Genomic DNA, 20555 nt, shown 5'->3' on the forward strand with positions numbered 1-20555 from the left:
TGTAAAAAATAGAACACAGAGAGGGTGGCAGACTGTATTTCGACGCTATCAGACTTATATATACAGTATAGGTTATACGAAGGAAAAATTTGTGTGGCATTAATAACTAACAAATGGTTTTAAAAACACGACAATATTTAATTTCGTGTGCCATTACTGTACACGCAAACATCGTCGACGTGTGCGTATGTTAAAATTTCAAAATTCTCAATATCACTATTCAGATAGTTTAAACATTTCGGGTCATTTTCTGCATTCCAAAACTTTCCATATTTACGCGCCATACGTTCATTTCCACGCACACAGAGTGTAAATTTTTATTGATAATAGACTTCGACACAAAAAAATAGGTATGTACAACATAAATAATGCAAAAATAAAGTAAAACATGAATTTTAAATGACGTTCTCAGGTCAGTAGGCCTACACAGTACATGATGCAGTGTGGTGTACCTTTCTGCTGTACCTTGCTAGGCCTACGCTTATTATCGACTCAAGGTCGGGGAACCAAGGTAGGTAAACATGACGTTCTCTAAACCGGTCCGTCCGGAAAACCGGTCAAAGTGGACGGTCCGAAGGGTGGTCGGTATTGGGAGAGTTGACTGTATATTTATTTTACTTTGCAAGTACTGTAACTATGATTATTCCTTTAAGTTTTCAAAAGTGATATAAAAAAAGGAGAACAAATTAATTTATTAGTCTATGATTTTCCTGTATTATGCGGAAAAATAAATACGATATGCAGGGCTGCAAATTAAGGGTTATTTGGTCGCATTTGGTCAGTGCGACAAGGTCATTTGATTATTAGTGATTTCATAAGCACCAGAAAGTTGGTTTCCTTCAAAATCCCATTTGTGGTAAAGACAAGCCACTGGTTGCAAAAATCAAAGTTTAGTTATTACTACAGGGTTAAATAGTAAAATTAGAGCAATAAAACGGTAAAAGAATCATTTAAATCCGACATTCCTTATGAAGTCACGAGCATTTAAACATAAAGCTTTTTAAAGAACAATATTTGAGAAATCAGCCTTCAAAGTTCATGATTTCAGGCATTTCTCACGCAGAAACCGTAACCAAATTGTTAAAAAATTGTTGTTTTAACATTGAAAATGGGGAAAGCCAATTATTTCTGAAACATGATTTGCGATGAGTGACTGGTTTGGCTTATCTTTGCCACAATTGTTTACAACTTTACAGCCCATGATTTTCAGTCATGCAATACGCAAAATAAGCTATCAGTCATTTTACATGTACTGTATCAACCAATCAGCAAAAACTAGACTTTTAAAGTGTGACGTCGTACACTAAAATCTTGTCAATGTGCGCTCATCTTCTATTCTTGGTATCGCTAATCTTGGCACTTTTGAAATGCTGGTGAAAACTTTGAAATTTTGTTTAAGTTAAAATTATTCTGTGTAAATTGATTTATAATAATCTCATAAAGACAAAATTCCATCCACCATCTTAGAAATTCTGACAATTTCTGTGAAAATATTGCAGGAAATTCAATTATTATCCCTTCTTGTCTTTTTTCCATTTTTAAAACATCCCTTCGTTTTCATGTCTTCTTTCTTGCATTATAATTTGTGGAGGGGTACAATGTACAGGTAGGTGTGTGGAGGGATGTGGAAGGGATGGGGAAATACGTGCTACAAAAAAAATATATTTGTGCTACCAAATGTTTTTTGGGCTGTGCCAGAAAATATTTCCAGCCCTGGTATATCAGATATTACTTTCCAGAAATAGAGTAATCCCTCCCTTATAATTCTTTGGTTCACAAACTGAATCCTGGTTGTAAAAAAGTTTCTAATGACTGCATTAGCATTGTATTTGAACAATTTTGCTGTTTGTGTTTGGTTTGTCAGAGGCTCACATGGAAAAAAAAATTCACATACTATGCATTGTTGATGTAGTCATGCGAAACTTCTTGTACATTGAGATTCATTGCAGTTTGTGAAAAGTTTTATGACGAAGGTATCTTATTGACCATATTGGTTAATGCATAAGAATCTTTACACAATGCTACTGACAGTCGAAACCTCTCCCCTAGATAGATGTCAGTGTAGTATACCAGCTTGCTTAAGTCATTCCCATACATTCTGGAGCAATAAGACATGTTTTGTTTATATTACAGCCTCAAGCAGTAAAACACCAAAAAGAAACAGCCTGTAAATAGGCATACGTGGACCAAGGCAGAAATTGAAGAAGTAAAACAACTCTTCACAAAATTCTTTGCAGCTGAGAAGACTCCTGGTATAATTGTATTAAAGTCTGCCATTGATAAGAGGAAAAAACGCGGTGGAACCATATGGAAAATTCCAATGGATAAGATAAAGAAAAAGATTTCTTGGCTTAGGCTACACCCTGTTAAGTAATATGTATATGGTTGCAGCCTATGTTGATATTTTTCGACTAGTTTATCTAAAGTAATCTTGGTGTTTTGATCAAACTGCTTAATAATCAGTCTGGTGGTATTCATATTTCTTTAATTCCGACTATAGTAAGTATTTGCTCTTGGTATGTTCTAATGGATAGATACTTAAAATTTTTTTAGCTAATTAATGCAGGAGTTTCTGTCATCTGCTTAAGAAAAATCCTTGTCTGCATTGGAAGATACAACCACATGTTAACAAAACTGAACATTGAATGTTATTTTGGTGGAGCAATATGGAAAATCCCTGGCATTCATTGTAGTCGGCTTCCAATTGATAATTTTCTATGCTAATACTACCACAGTGCACTGTATTATGGTCATAATGTTTTTCCAGAGTGAAAAAAAAAGTTGAGTTAAAATGTTATGTGTTGAAAGGGTTGTGTTTACTAAACATTTTGCAAAATAATCTCATAAATTGGATTGTATTTTTTTTTTTTCACAGTCATAGTTTAAACAATTGTATTGTCTAAATCACCACATAATGTTAGCCAATATACCCATTACCTATGTGTGTTCTTGTCTTAGAAGTAATTAATAGCAAAATGTACGTGGGTCTAAGAAGTACCTAATGTACAGACATTAACTAACCAACAACACTCGCCCTAAAAACATTGGCACTGTGGCAGACATGTTATTCTAAGCCTTAATGTTCTGATAGACCAATGTGCAAGCTTTGCACAATGTGTTAATACAATAATTTGCGAAACATAAGTGTCATAAGCGGTATATAAGTACATCTTTGAATCCCACTTTGTACTGATAGACCAATACTAGCTTTGCACAATGTGTATGTCAAACGTCTGCACAGTGACAGACATCTATCCCAATCCCACTTTGTACTGATATACCAATACAAATTTGAACTATGTACGGACACAATAAGTTGCACAATGTGTCTGTCAAACATCTGCACAAGTTACAGACATTTTTCCCAATCCCACTTTGTACTGATATACCAACACAAATTTGCACTATGTACACAGACAATAATTTGCACCTTGTGTCTGTCAAACATCTGCACAGTGACAGACATTTTTCCCAATCCCACATTGTACTGATATACCAATACAAATTTGCACAATTTACGGACATAGTAAGTTGGACCAGGGAGATGTAAAAAATAAAGGAGGGAGCTCGAAGTTACTTAGCTGAAGGCTACCCGCTGTGAATCAATTAACAAGCAGTGCACTATGGTTTCTTCAAAGTCGGAAGGTCGCTTAATCCTCCCTGCGGCTACGAAGGCCGTTCGCGTTATCTTCTTTGAAACCCAAGGCATCCACCGTCCAAATTCAGCCCTCTATCGTTAATATTTTGTCTTGAGAAAAGATGTGCAAGCCACCAAATAATATTTTTACATGCGCAATTGCTGTTATAATCAGTCTGTACATGCGCAGTGACGTTGAATTGAAACCCCGCGAAAATACCAACTCAGACATACCAAGGTCGACATTGTTCTCCGATAATTAGGCGAGCAGTAGACTGTTGAGTATTGCGATGTATTATTTTGTACTCATTTTGTTTTTAATATTTCGGATCGAATAGCCATCGCCAGTCACCTGATTTTTTGGGACGAAAAGGTAAGATGATAAATAAAACACACAGTCGTGTTTTCCATGGTTCCCGGGGGTGCCCGGCTGAGATAGAGCTTAGTAAAGTTGGTCTATTTCGTGTGCACCGCACTGTCCCGGTTTGCAATGCTTCCGGGTATGTCGGCAAGTACCGCAGGTCTACCCAGCTAGGCTATGCTGGATGATGTCAATTTTGCACCTAGCCAGCGTACTACTAGTAGTAGGCCTAGGCTAGACTACTGTTGTAGGCCTAGACTAGTTTTTTTTTTTTTTTTATCTCGGCGCAGACATAAGCATAACCAGCCTAGCTTCTAGACTAGCCTATAAGGTGCCTTCTATTAATTATTGTACTAGGCCTAGTACTACAATAATACTACTACTATCTAGGCTACAACAAAGCTATGTTTAAACAGGGAGATGTAAAAATACATCTTCCTGGTTTAAAAATGGCTTGTCTAACTCTAGTGTGCGTTCCTTTTTTTAAGTTGGCAATAATGTTAGACATATATTAAAAAGCTACGTCAGGCCTGCATGAGTGCATCAGGTAGATGTGCGTAATTAAAATCATCGATCAAAGAATTTATACCGAGTTATAACATTGGATGTTGATAGTAAAAATTGTAATTTTTTTGGTTTTTTTTCTTTTTGTAAAATATGTCTATGAAATCCTGCTTAAGTTAATATACTAGGCTTATTACTAAGAATTTTTTTTTTTTTATAGCGGCCAGATGGAAGGACTTTGTCGACTTTGTGGTTCTGATGCCATTCCTTTGGATAGAAGGCCTTATCAGAAAGAGAATTTTGCTATACAAATAGAACGAGCATTTGGTATTAATGTTGGCAAAGATGTTGACTATCATCCAAAATTTGTGTGTACATCTTGTGTACGATCATTAAGAAGGTGGTGGGACAAGGCAAAGAAAAACAAAAAAGCTACCCTAAATATTAAACTTGTAGATTTTTCATCAAATAATCAGGAAGATACAGCAAAGCCTCTAATAAACTGGGATGAGATTGCATCAGTTGCTATGAGACATAAACTGTGTCATTGGGAACAGGAAGGTGTGCATATGTTTGCATCAGTATCGCTTAGTGGCCAGGCTTCTAAATACATAAAATTTAATGGAAGTGATTGGGATGCATATTCAAATGGTGTGCAAATACCAAAAACTACCCAGCTTTTGAAGGGATTTAATGATAAAGTAGTTGATACAACCAGTATTTTGGATTTAGTTGAATGTATTTCCAAAGCGTACATTTGCACTGGAAATACAGATTTGCAGATTAACCACAAGGAGAAAGAATGCCAACTACTTGTTGCCACGGAAGGGCGTTGTTTCCCATGCAAGATTCATCGCAGTGACATGATGTCACTTGCTGCCAAGCGACGCAAAGCTCCCCCTGTTGGAGACATATTAGCATCAAAAACTAGAAATGATCAGTTGCCACGAGCGCTTTTAAGTGAAAAGGCAGCTAAATTGAAGAATCAAAATAAATGCTTAAAACGAAGGAGCGAAACTCTGCAGGATAAAATTCATAAACTAATTAACGATGAATCAGAAGGAGTAGAGCAAAGGCATGCACAAGTCATGGCTGCTGCAATTGAGAAGGAAGATGATGATGAGCTAATACAGGCATTACAGAACAATCCAGCTGCTAAGCTTTTGTGGAGCCAACAGAAAGATGCTTTTAAAAAAAACAAACAGATGCGCTGGCACCCAGCAATGCTAAGATGGTGTATTGCACTGCATTCAAAATCCACCTCAGGATATGAATTGATGAGAAGCAGTGGATTTCTGAAATTGCCCCACCCAAAAACACTCCAAAAATACACTCACTTCACATCACCTCATCATGGGATCAATGAAGGCTTCATTGACAGAATTTGTTCTGACAATGATGTTGCTAACATGTTGCCACATCAGAAGAACATTTCCATACTCATGGATGAGATGAAGGTGAAATCTGGCCTAGTTTACAACAACCGATCTGGCTTACTTGTAGGCTTCACTGATATTGGTGACCTGGCAAATGAGATGTCAGATTTCGAGATGAGATGCAGTGGAAACTCTGAACCTCATTTAGCCACACACATACTTGTGCTGATGGCAAGAAGCATTTGTGGTCAGTTGCAAGCCCCCATTGCATACTTTCCTACAATGAGCATCGGCAGCAGTGGCCTCTATGAAGTCGTTTGCAAAGCAATTAATGCCATGGAGACTGTAGGATTTTTCGTAAGGGCACTAGTTGCAGATGGAGCTGCTCCAAACAGGAAACTTTTTCAGTTGCTCGGTTGTTCAGAAGTCAACAGTGTCGGTGTGTCATTTTATGCCGCTAATCCTATTGATCCTGAGAGACGTATCTATTTTTTCAGTGACGCGCCCCACCTAATGAAAACTACCCGCAACAACTGGGAAAATTCTGGGTTCCACAACAAGACTAAGAAGCTTCATGTAAGCTTTTTTTTAAAATTAAAATAGGGAGTTGAATGTATATTTTTAAAAATTTTTGAACAAAAATAAACTAGACAATTATAGAAATAAAAATTTTAGGTAATCAAATAAGTATGCCCTGGTGTTCATCTGTATAGCAAAGTGATTGATTGTAAACCAGTAACTCAAAAACAACATAATTATATGCATTTAAATTTCAGAGTGCAGTTAATAACAAATAATTTTGCACTTTAATAACAATTATATTAAAATGTTTTTCCCTAGTACAAAAAACAAGATATAAAATGGACCCAACTGCTGAGGTTGTCAGAATGGGACTTGGGAATGGAAAAGCGAGCAAGTGCTGGCCTGAGACGGTTAAATAAGGTTTCTTATGAACATCTTTACCTTACACCATCACATCGAATGAAAGTGTATTTGGCAACTCAGGTAACTATACATTTCTTTTGTGATTTAACATATTAAGAATTATCTATCCCTATCCTGTGTACCTATAAATAATAATAATGTGTTATAAAATGTAAACTTTAAATAATTCTGTTTCCACTGTAATATATTTTATAGGTGTTGAGTGCCTCTGTTGCGAACGCATTCGAAGCAGAAGGCCGATCTGATACCCAGTCTACACAAAAATTTGTACGCTTCATGGATCGTTTCTTTGATTGTTTAAATGTAACCAGACCAATTACTAACCAATCAAAACCAGTCAAGCCCTCTCTTAGACCGTATACTAACGTAGATGATTGGAGATTTAAGGTAAGCTATTCTTTAGCTTAAAATTCGTACAATTTAATGACAAATTATGAAAAATAACACACAAGTACTGTATATTAAAAAATAATTCAATGCAGTTGTATACAATAAACAGCTAATGATTTATTTACATGATTATTAATAGTTATAGGCCTATAATATCTGGCACTGTTAAAAATGGAAACTAAACAGCATACTCACTGAAATTTTACATTATTCTACAGTACTTATTTGGTGGCAGTGGTTTAGGTTGCTTTTGTGCTTTCCTGGTAGCTAATGACCATGGTCCATTTAATGTACTTGTTAATGTTTTTCTGATTTGTATTATATTTTGTATATTGTATCTTTTGCCTGAATAAATAGTAATAATAATAATAGTAATTTGGGTAATTTTTATTTGATGAATATACGTCTTGTTTAAATCGGTATTTTGCCCAATTGTTTTTCCAGTGGCTAGAAGAAACTTTTCTGCCATTCTTTGATGAGTGGGAAATAGAGGTACAAAATACACCAAATGCTACAGCTGCCATGAAGAAGCAAATGTGCCTTAGTCCAGAGACTCTTACTGGTATTCGTATCACAGGTAAAGTTTTAAAATTACGGATTAAAGTATACATATAAGATACAACCTAGATGGAAGAGAATTGGCAAATAGTGGACTAATTTCTGAGGCTTAGCTCGGTTTCCATTGAATAATCGCTCACCCCATTGGCAACAGTCGTCGATAGTAATTGTTGGGAAGGTTATTTCTAGCTGCCCTGATGCAATCGGAAAGGCATCCTGATTCGTCTGTAATGACGGAAGTGGCTTTGTTTACAGATGAGACTACAGTAAAAAAAGGAGCACGAGATTGGAAGGAAAACATGTTGACTACCATGTAAAAAAAAATTAATTACTCTTTTCTCTTTACAGTTCATTCGTTCGTTCAGCTTGGGAAGCACTTGCTCTCTTCTGTTCCTGGACTTAAGTATTTGCTGAGTGACAAGTTCAACCAGGACCCCCTCGAAGAGTACTTTAGCAAGCAGCGAGGGATTGGCCGAAGTTATGACAATCCTACCGTCGAACAATTTGGACAAAACATGCTTCGTATTCATGTTGCTGGAAGTAGTATCCATGCTTCCAAAAAAGGGAACTGTAAATCTACAAATAAGCACTAGTTAGATGACACTCCTTTACCACACGCATAAATAAAATTAAAATCTCAAGTCTATTAACTTTCAAGATGGAATAATTTATTTATGACATTATGCCGAATTACTCTGTAAATGTTTTCATTGTTTACAGTACGAAAGCTTATAAATTCTACAATTCTGGAAATGTGTTGACAGATACTTTAACATTTTCAGTATTTTATGAGAGCCTATGATGTCAAATTTTTCCGAAGTGCTTTTTGTCCTTTTCGTGATACAGATGCATTTTTCTTCTTTTGCAAGTCTAAAGTGACTTTAATAAAAGCCTTTGTTCTAATTTTTATCCAATACATAAACACTTTTTGTTGTAATTGAAATGATAATTTATCTGACAATCTGCCATTCACAGCTTCACACCAACATCTGTTTACCTTTCTATTTTGGTTAAATTTTCCCATCAATATGTTATTAATGTTCAATCCTTTTAAATTGGCTAATGTTTTTGCAGATATATTTTTTTGATATTCTACTTCAATTTCTCTAAAAAGAAAAAAAATTTTATCATTAACAATAAATAAGCCACCCCGGTTTTGTCTTTGAATCCAAGAATTAGTGTATTTATAAAAACTACACTCTTCTATGTCTTCCTGGACTTTCCACATAGCTAATTCTGTGGCAAAAGCTACAGCCATTGTATTGTTCGGCAGTTTTAAGTACCGCTTTAAAAGTGCATGTGGAACATACCCAGCAGTGTAACGAAGAATCTCTTCTTCGTCTCTTGTCAATGTTAAAGAACTTGGAATGTTTTCATCATTATCATTTACTTTGTTACTTTCTAACATTAACAACTTCAAAAATTCCAATAGGAATTCTTGCAACACAATATTTGCTGGAATTTTATTACATTGTATAGTTATTTGCATTAATAAATCTTGCCATACACCAATTGTATGCATCTTCAACAACTGGAATTTTCTCCATACTTCATTGTCCTCTTCCGTTGAAAAATGCTTGTTCCTGCCCTCATCTAAGCAGTCCCATAGTTTTCCTGCAATTTCTTTAAAGAATTTTGTTAAAATTACATTGTTCTGTTTTTCTAATAGCAACCCACATATATGTCGTATTTCTATGGCATTTGGATACTGATGTCTATATATCGGTTTGGTTGGTATCCCTTGAAGAACTGCCGTCGCTATTTCTACCGCTTTGTCTACTGCCATTTGCTTGGTAAAACTCGATTTTGGCCTCAACACTGTCAAAAATAATCAAATTGTAAATTATATTTCCTTTAGCAACTTTGAAACACTGTAAACAAAAGTGCTGTGCCTGTAAATACAACAAAAGAATGTTTCAATGTTTGTTTTAAGTAATTTGTTTTCAGTTAAATGATACAGTTAAATTCATAGTAAATTTATTTTTGTTACAATTCTGAACATTGCCTAAAGTATTGTAATGGATGCTCAATGTTATGATGAAATAAATACAGTAAGAGTATTGGTAACACACCTTTTTGTTTTGTCCCTTTCTTCTGTTTTTTTGGGCTGCCACTTTTGTCCCCTTTTGTCTTAGTCGTGTTATTTGGTTGTTCCTTTGACTTAGTCGGTAGATTAGTCTGGGTTGTGCTGTTTGTTGGTGTTTCTTCACTGTTATTTCTAATTGATGATGCACCTACAAATAAAACAACATTACAGTATATATATCATTGAACAAAAGAAATTCATCAATCACTGTCGTATAACATGTAAATAAATATAACGTTAATCTCCTTGGTCTTGAGTCAATAATAATAATTACAAAAAAATTGACAATTAATTATGCAGTTTTGTTTGTAATTTTTAAAACATTAAATTATTCAGTAGGAATTAGAAATACAAATTAATATAATTCTAGCTCTACATTTTTCATACTGAAACAAAAAAAAAGTCTAAAATACGGTAGCCCTAAATATTTCTGCTGTACAGTAATGAAAAAATTATCGTAAAAGCTAGGCCTGAGCTAAGCCTGGGCCTAAGACAACTTACATTCACGCCCGCCTTTACCACAGAACCAGGCGCCCGTCGGTATGTTATGCTCCGTGAGCCCAACACATTCGTAATGGTACCATCCCACAAAACACGATGGATTTTCACAAAATATCATTTTCTGTGTACCAACATTTCCACAAATGCAAAGATTATCATCTTCACATTCATTTTCAGAATCTTCTAAGGGCTCAAGCTCATCCAATTCGTCTTCGAAATCGCTCAGATCCGAACCTAAAAAATAGTCGTCCTTACTATAAGCCGCCATCGTCACTGTACACACGACGACGCACACATGGATAATTCTGCACTTCCTGCTTTCTCAGCAGTGCTTGATATCCGATCTGGCCACACTCATTACGTAATGTATCGCCGTAAGGCGAAGACACCAATTAATTTTATTGCTTTTTAATGGGGCGGTGGCCATCAAGGATCAAAGGCCTATCTTTCGAGCTCCCTCCTTTATTTTTTACATCTCCCTGGGTTTAATTTAGTGTACTGGGAGAACGTTCCTAATATTGAGTCCAAATGGTGTGGTGGTTTTAAGTAAAAGTTCCCAGTGAGTCTCTTTATCTTTGCGATTTTTGTCGCTCCAACTGGCATTATGGTCAATTGCAATCACTCTGAAATTTGAAATTGAATGACCAGCTAAATTGAAATGTTCGGCTACTGGTTGATCAAGCTGTATCGCCGTAAGGCGAAGACACCAATTAATTTTATTGCTTTTTAATGGGGCGGTGGCCATCAAGGATCAAAGGCCTATCTTTCGAGCTCCCTCCTTTATTTTTTACATCTCCCTGGTTGGACAATGTGTCTGTCAAACATCTGCACAAATTACAGACATTTTTCCCAATCCCACTTTGTATTGCTATACCAATACAAGCATTGCATAATGTACAGACACGTCAATAATTTGCACAATGTAGGTCTCATTTAGGTCTGTCTGTCTGTCTATCTATTTGAGACAGCTGAAATTACAAATAACAGTCAAATCCTTGAATGACGCTATAGAGCAGGTAAGGGATGAACTCTCTTTAGCAATCCCTGCCAATAATGATGTGATGACCAACAAAGTGGCAGACATATGCTACAAAATTACTATAAAAGAACAGAAGGTGAAAGACTTGGAAAGCTGCATTATATTGACAAAATAATTTATAATAGTAATAAAAATCATTTTGTTATTAATATTTAATAATAACAATAATAATAATATTAATTAAACTGCAGATGACCCAATATACTGTAGGTTGAAACATTGAATCATGGCCTCCCTCTTACAAACTATTACATTATTTGAAAAATTGTATTATTTTTTTTCAATTGATGAGGAAGAGACTGTCTTTATTTGACAAGAATATTGTTAATATCGTATAAAAACTGGTTAATTTTAAATATTGCTTTATTTTTTTTTTATTTATTTATTTTTTTTTTATTGTCACATGGATATTTCCAAAACGGTTGATTTTTTAAAAATTGTTGTTACTGGCAGGCTTCATAATCTAACAAATTTTTCGATGTACCCTAAAGTAGTAATTACTTACATAGACTTGAGGCCTACACTAGACGCAGGGTTCCCGGAACGCCGCCCTCAGTGGCGAGTGCAAAGCACAAATCAGGGTCAAAAGTGGAACGTGAAATTTGGATATGATTTCGTAGTCAGATTTGCAAGAAAAACTTCAGCTACCCTTATTTCTCGAATGAGACGTCAGTGGGAGCTGTAATTTGTAATGGCAAGAAGATTGTGCAACCCTTAATTCGTATTAAAGACAATTTACGCCCAGAAACCTTGTAGTTATTAATATTTTGGTTGTAATAGAAACTATTCATTCTTTGGTGACGTCACACTCACAATATAGTTAGCATGCATACATCATAAGCTTTTCCTGCTAAGGCAAACTATGCCGCAGGGCTCGCAGAATCGGGTGCCCGACGTCCCGCGGCAACCAAAAATTTACGTCGGGCAACTCAAATTTAAAAGGGTAGGTCCCGATGGGCAACCTCTAAAATATCAGATGTTTTGCAGCGATTGAAATACAGACTATACTCTACACAATTAGTCACATAAGAATGAATGGCCAAGCCACCAAGATTGTTTTTGTGTACAAGTGTGTAATAAACTGTGTGAAAATTCGGTCAGACAGCCAAAGATAGAGACGTACGACAGCCAACAACAAAATGCAGCAATACATGTGTTTGTGTACAATCGAGCGTATGGCAACTCGTTGGAATGAGTTTCCCATGCCTGTCTAGAGCTGGCAGCATCCTTTGTACGCAAACCCAACTAGTCTAGCGCAAAAGCAGTTTTCTTGTTTCAACCATGGAGTTGATACCAACTCGTTGTACTGGTTGAAGTAACAGATATAAACCGAGTTGGGAATACATTTACAATCTGATCTTGTATTATTTGTAACTTTGAATTATTTTTAACTATGGTGGTAATTCAATAAAATCGGAATTCATTAAATTATTTACATTCATGCTTTTTTTTTGTGTTTTGTTATGTATGAGTTTTATAAGCAATTAAATCGATTGGTTGTTTGTAATAAAGAATGCTGAATTATGTTGTCTCCGTTTTTCAATATGATTATAATAATAATAACTGATGTAATAACAGTAAAAGTAGTAGCAATAATAACAACAACAATAATAATAATAATAATAATAATAATATACATCAATAAAATACATTAGTAATAATAATAATAATAACAATAATAATAACAATAACAACCGTAATAATAATAATAATAATAATAATAATAATAATAATAATAATAATAATAATAATAATAATAATAAATAATAATAATGTTCCATAGATTTATAATAATTTTACATTTAATTTGCATTCAATGTTACTTCGGAACACGTTCGAAGAATGCATACAATAATAAGTAATAATAATATAATAATATAAATATGATTAAATAATTTAACTGTACAGTTTACAGTGCAAGGATCACCCGAGGATCGTACGGTAGGTATTAATTGTTTATATGATGTACAATATATTATACAGTAGGGCCCTTAGATTTAACTGCATAAGATTCCATTAAATCAGCATATAGCCTACGGACGATAGAAAAGCAAAATCCCGAGTATCAAAAACATTTTAGATTTCCTCCCTGGATGAATAATTTACCAACGATCTACGTAGACTTGCAATCTATGCCTTGATTTAACCTACTTAGCACTGCTCTCAAAGTACACGTGCTCCAGCTAACTTTATTTTCTTTGTTACACGCATGCGTAGTACTTCATTCATGCACCAAGCACTGGTCATGATCTCATCACAGTCGTAAGTTGTTGTTAATTGTTACTAACTTTAGGCGTACATTTCAATCATCACACCCCGCTGTAGGCAATAAATAGTGTACAGTATTAATTAAGTACTTAAAATAATTATTGAATATTCTATTAATCTGCCTTTGTGGAAATTCCCATCTCAATCCCGATCGTAGGCCTATCAATTTGACACTGACATTAAACTACGCTTGATGATTGTTTACAATTTGACTGCGGTGTACCGCGAAGAAAACTTCACACTTCTTCTCCAAAACCCTATCTGGATGAAATGAATGCTTATCTTGGAAGATGCTGAAAGTTTTTGTAGGCACCGCTGATACTGCTAAACAGGAGATAAACTCTGCATATTTTCTTGGTCTAGGCCTAGTCACTTTTATTTTGATTTTCATTGCGAACGCTTCACACTGCTGTCCTTTCTATGATAACATGTGTTTCTAAAATGTTTCAAGCCGTCGTCAACTTACGATACCGACAATGCTCTGCTGGGTAAAATAAATATTAAATATTTAATTAATTTGCCTTTGTGGCAAGGCCCATCTCGATCCTGATCGTATAAATTTGACACTGACATTAAACTACACTTGGTGATTGTTTACAATTATACTTTGCGGTGTACCGCGAAGAAAACTTGTCACACTTCCATACTCCAAAAACCTATCTGCAGAAAATGCTTACCTCTAAATATGCCGAAAGTTTTTGGCTTCATTCTTGGTCTTGGGTCTTAATCCAATGTTGTTTCTCCCAGCTACTTTTGTAGAATATATGATACTTTAACTTCACCTGGATTTGCTTTATTTAAATAGTCACTGTGTTTCTCTTTTTTCAATGTTCATATAAGAAATAATCAATAAGTTATTAAAATACAGTATTTATTTATTTATTTATTTATTCTGGTTTATTCACATCGAAACATATTTCGTGGCAACACAAAGGCTGAATTGAGAAATATTAACAAAATTCGACATAAAAAACAATTATAAACAATTAAAACGATTGCACTCAACAACAAATGAAAATATTTAAAAAACAAATTGGCTAAATTTGATTTACATATCTAAAATATTCGAATGCATAACATCTAAAACAGGTTAACATCATCAATAAAAAGTAATAAGGCCTAAATTTGATATTACACTAGAATTAATTAAAATTTCATAAAATAATTCAAAATAGGGGGTGGGCAAGTAAAAAATTGTGAGGGTAACCAAAATTGAGATATTGGTTGCCCAAAGGGCAACCTAATATTTCATAATTCTGCGAGCACTGTGCCGGCGTGCTTTTTCATGGATAAACAAACACCACTACTTTGCACATGGATGCCTTGTCCTAGCTAGGGATACAAGAGCCGCATTGTTAGCATTGTATAATACGTACAAGGTACCTCTGCAACTGAATTATTCTTAGTTATTTTTTTTTTTTTTTTAATTTTTATTTCAATTTATTTCTTTCGAAAGTGTACTTTCTATCACATATTATTGCACTGTCAAGTTAGGCCTGGGCCTAGGCCTAGTCTTACTATGTATGCCTCATTGTCATCCACTACACAGTCCATAAGTAGCGGCTCCCCCCCCACATACAGTACAGATTTTTGCTGGGCAACAACGTGATTAAACCTCCCTTCGCAGTGTTCATGTATTGGCATATTGTTAGCAAACCAGTTGTGTGTATTTCTTTGTGAAAATGAGTACGGCGGCGTACTCATTTTCACAAAACATTTGCATCCCCTCTTGGAAAGAGGGAACTTCGAAATAATTGTCTCCATATCTTCGCTAATTAAATTAATCACCGTAATTTAGCTTACAATTATGAATTTAGCTAGTGCTTAAAATGTACAATAATCATTTCACTACCCGAAAATACCGAACTTTATTCATTTGGTCTACATAATAGTTTCATCTTGCTGTACTATATACTCCAACATCACTGGCGCATGGTAACAACCAACTGATGCAGACCATTTCCAGTCACACATTACTCTCCATAACACAGCTCCCCCTAGTTCTGTCACCTCTTGATAGGTAAGTTAATGGTTGACTGAATACCATTCCAACTGTTAATAGTTGCTGTGATAAATGAAGTACCTCCCTGAAATAGTTAGCAATGTAGATAGAGTTACTGCTAACAGGAGCAAAAAAAAAAAAAAAAAAAAAAAAAAACAAATTGAATGCTTCTATTTGTGATTGATAATATTAATTAGGCCTGGCCTATTTACTGTATCGTGATGATATGAATTTAGAATACAATTATATGAAATATATAGATATATTATTTTCTGTATTTTTACTTCTACTGAGGTATGAAATTAAAATAAAATGTAATGTATTAATAGATGTTTTATTGTTTATTTTATTAAATTGGGGTTACAAAATGTTAAAGCAAATTGGTACGTAAATCGTTGGTAGTAATTCAAATTTTATATCTACATATCTTTCTGATAGTATCAACATACTGTCTGCCGCCCTTTGTTGTTTATATTATACAAATTTGAAGAGAAAGAGATGAGAGGGGTCCAAAAAATCATTCATTTTGACCATAATGACATCATCAAAATGAAAAATGTAGGGACACTTTCGAAAGAGCATTGTCTGTGATATAACATACTTACAGGTGGGAGACGATCGATCACGAAAAAGCGAGATATGTCTAAATAAGTATAACAATAAAGACATCATAAATAAAAATTCCTTTTTTTATTCAGATGGAAATATGATGTCATAATGTCCGATCAGCCATAATGATCTACAAATTGGTATCTACAACTCATGTGCTTTCAGAATATGTAATAAAAATTGGGGGTCATCTTTCATCCTATGAAGTTATAAATGATCAAAAATAGGCATAACTTGACAAACAATGTCCGATCAGACATTATGATCTCTAAAATCATATCAGTTTTCTTGAATTACGATATTGGAAGTTTTATTACAGTTTTGTAAATTATGGTTAGCAATTGTTTATCAGCCTTACGATCCAGCCTACGATCGTTGCAAGGCTAATTAAAATAACAATGACCTTCGTAGTGGTTTGTAGCTACGTTCAAAACGTACCTACAAGCAGATTACGAAAGGTTACGCGCAGATACGAAGCAATAATTTCTGTCTGTACTGTAAATATCCCCGTTCTTAGGGCTTAGACAATTTTTTTTCTATAGCACATTGAAATTTTGATCTAAAATACCTTATTTTGGACTAAATAAGATGGGCATACGGGAAATAAACTTAATTTTTTACTTTTAGTCACATTTACATAAGTTACTATGGATATAAAATGTAACATCAACTTGGCTAAAAAATATTGTTTAATAGAATTAACTATCAAGATTACGTTAAATATCGATTTGTCGACTACTTCCAGAACTAATACTTTGGGACATTAAACTGTTGATCTATAGACCTATCCAAGAAGAATGGCGCCGTCTGTTGTCGACGCCATTACTGGGGAGTCAACAAGCTCAGCATAATAGTTGGAACGTGCGTCTTGTGTTTATTTTTGTGAACATACGTTTTGGGGAAATACGGCTAAAATACAGCATATGCAGCTGAATACTGCTGGCCGTCATATTTTATTACAATTTAAAGATAAGTATATTTTGTATATATTGAAAATAGAATAAAGGTAGGACTTGGGCCTAGTCTAGATTTCGCTCTCTCTGTACTATTAGTTAGTACTACTTAGGCCGGCCGGCTAGCTACCTAGGTGATCAGCCAAGATTGCTTAAAGAGTCAGTAGGCTATGGATTTAAACATGACGACGACGTTAAGGCCTATGTATCTCCTAGTTTGTCATCTTATAGTTACTATAAACAGTAGATCCTACCTAGCCTAAGCCTAAATATAGAGGCCTACCCCTAGGGCCTACCACCACCGGATTTCCCTACCTTCCACTGTATAACGCCGAACGGTATACAATTATTGCCCACATAGGGTCTAGGGCTACAGACAGTATTGTTTTTATAGGGAAGGCCTAGATAGGAATAGGAGCCTATGATGAATTTAAATATGTGGAAAGATGATGTTCGTGAATGGCCAAGACTGAATTTTCAAGGTAAGAATTTGAAAAAAAGGCCTCCCTATGATTTAGCCTAGTTAGCACAAAATGCATCCTCCTGCTGGTTTGTATTTATTTTTTATTATCAATTAGGCTAGTAGTACTGTATATTATTATTATTACTAGGCCTAGGAGTCGGACTATTTTGTTTATTTCATCTTATACAGATTACCTGTCGCTCTCCAATTGTCTCAATGCGCCAACCACCACTCCACTTCACTAGTCACTAACTAGGCCTAGCCTAATATTATTGGGAATTATGGTTTTGATGCTGTTCATTCATTCATTTGTTCTTTATTTAGCCTTTATAAAAATCAAAATACAACTATTGCTAATGTATATAGCAGCTTTTGCCTTTTTATTATTGTAATAATAAAGCTTAAAAACATTAATTCGTTAATGAGACTACTGTATATAGAAAAGTGGTCTTTAAAATTAAGGAATAAGGGTGGTGTTATTTGATTGGACTTGGATAGGTCTTTAATTATTAGAGGGAGTCGTGTATTTACATTATGACTAAGTTAATGATAAACATTAACAATTTATTTTTCCAATCTTTTTGCCAGATATTTTCAACTATTTCATTAATACACCAGCTTGCGATGTATGGCTTTCAACCACCACCGGATTTCCCTACCTTCCACTGTATAACGCCGAACGGTATACAATTATTGCCCACATAGGGTCTAGGGCTACAGACAGTATTGTTTTTATAGGGAAGGCCTAGATAGGAATAGGAGCCTACGATGAATTTAAATATGTGGAAAGATGATGTTCGTGAATGGCCAAGACTGAATTTTCAAGGTAAGAATTTGAAAAAAAGGCCTCCCTATGATTTAGCCTAGTTAGCACAAAATGCATCCTCCTGCTGGTTTGTATTTATTTTTTATTATCAATTAGGCTAGTAGTACTGTATATTATTATTATTACTAGGCCTAGGAGTCGGACTATTTTGTTTATTTCATCTTATACAGATTACCTGTCGCTCTCCAATTGTCTCAATGCGCCAACCACCACTCCACTTCACTAGTCACTAACTAGGCCTAGCCTAATATTATTGGGAATTATGGTTTTGATGCTGTTCATTCATTCATTTGTTCTTTACTTAGCCTTTATAAAAATCACAATACAACTATTGCTAATGTACTGTATATAGCAGCTTTTGCCTTTTTATTATTGTAATAATAAAGCTTAAAAACATTAATTCGTTAATGAGACTACTGTATATAGAAAAGTGGTCTTTAAAATTAAGGAATAAGGGTGGTGTTATTTGATTGGACTTGGATAGGTCTTTAATTATTAGAGGGAGTCGTGTATTTACATTATGACTAAGTTAATGATAAACATTAACAATTTATTTTTCCAATCTTTTTGCCGGATATTTTCAACTATTTCATTAATACACCAGCTTGCGATGAACAACCCAATGCAAACTATCGAAGCATAGTGGAAGGCCAAAATTATCTGAGTTCAGGATGGATTGGCATGATCCAGCATAAATTTGTTGGAAGTAAAATTATTATGAAAGGTTGTGTACGCTACTCTCAGGCGATTAACAGTTATCACTCTGTTGAAATAACTGTTAAAAGCACAACAATTACAGGAGTGAAATGCGATTGTATTGCCTCTGAAGGTAAATGCTGCAGCCATTCTGCAGGACTTGCATTTAAAGTTTTCGAGGCCAACAAGAAAGGCTTTATTGGCATGGCATGCACCGATCAGCCATGCAAGTGGAATAAAAGCACACAACAAAATGTGTTGCCTGATAGCATAGAAAATATACGCAGCATTAAAAAAAGATCCACCGAGAACAGCATGTTAAGTTTTGAAACAGATGCTGACGTTATTCAGCATCTTTCCTCATCACATCTTAAGGATCTGTCAGGCATACAAGGAACAATCCTAAATCAAATTGCTACAAGAAAACCTACAGGTGCCACAATAAATGCTTTTAATTTTGTCCATGGACTTCATAATGTCACGCTAAATTGCAAAATTTGTAGAGACATATATTATGAACATGTACATTTATCTGCAATTGAAGCCGCATCCCTTGATAAACAAACGGTAAACCAAAAATGTGCATTGCGGACATCACATAGAAAAAGGCAGATAACGAGCAGTGTAGCAGCTACGGTGCCAAAACGGCCTAAAACTGATACATCAAGGTGGTTGAAAAACCACTTTAAACCTACATTTTCAGGAAATGCAAGTACCAAGTATGGACAGACCCATGAATCATGTGCAAGGGCACAATATGAATCAGATACTGGTCAAATAGTTACTTCATCTGGGCTTGTAATTCGTCCTGAGGATAGTTGGTTAGGGGCTAGCCTAGATGGAATAATTGATGATAGCACAATATTGGAAATTAAGTGTCCAACAGATAAAAAATTGGCACATTTTAATAATTCTGTTAAATGTTTAATTGAAAGTGGTACATATGATGTGAAAATAGATAATGGAATATATTATCTCAGGCAGACCAGTGCTGCCAGTGGCTATTATACACAGGTACAAGTTGCTATGCATTGCTCATTTTGTAAAAAGTGCAAATTTATGGTGTGGTCACCTAAAGACTACATAATTGCAAATGTACATAATGACCAAAAGTGGACTGAGGATAGGATAGCATCTCTGAAAACATTTTATTTTGAACATATGCTGCCAGCTCTTACGGATATGGTACTAAAAAATGAACTCAAGTTAATTAAACTAAAAATGTAAGGATTTTAATGAAATTAATTATTGTTATATACAGTATTTATATAATCTTTATTCTGAAATAAAGAGCAGCATATGTTTTATAACTTAACATGCTGTTTTTGGTAGATCTACAGT

At 34.8% G+C, this 20555-nt stretch overlaps 2 protein-coding genes across 2 annotated transcripts; one reads left to right on the forward strand and one right to left on the reverse strand.

Annotated features, from left to right (window-relative positions):
* Nucleotides 1–8417: 8417 nt before the first annotated feature.
* On the reverse strand, nucleotides 8418–10805 carry LOC117117978. The gene is made up of 3 exons (XM_033262476.1): nucleotides 10359–10805; nucleotides 9844–10005; nucleotides 8418–9589 (listed from the first exon to the last, which is right to left on the reverse strand). Exons 1-3 carry the CDS (start codon nucleotides 10624–10626, stop codon nucleotides 8568–8570), a joined length of 1452 nt encoding a protein of 483 aa, XP_033118367.1. The 5' UTR covers nucleotides 10627–10805; the 3' UTR covers nucleotides 8418–8567.
* Nucleotides 10806–19085: 8280 nt separating this feature from the next.
* LOC117117974 lies at nucleotides 19086–20549 on the forward strand (the record flags this gene model as incomplete). Its single annotated transcript, XM_033262472.1, has 1 exon — nucleotides 19086–20549. A coding segment is annotated over one exon (1356 nt), but the record flags the coding sequence as incomplete, so codon positions are not given.
* Nucleotides 20550–20555: the final 6 nt, after the last annotated feature.

Source organism: Anneissia japonica, unplaced genomic scaffold (genome assembly GCF_011630105.1).
Source record: "Anneissia japonica isolate Jap-2015-1 unplaced genomic scaffold, ASM1163010v1 scaffold287862_len174434_cov132, whole genome shotgun sequence".
NCBI lineage: Eukaryota > Metazoa > Echinodermata > Crinoidea > Comatulida > Comatulidae > Anneissia > Anneissia japonica.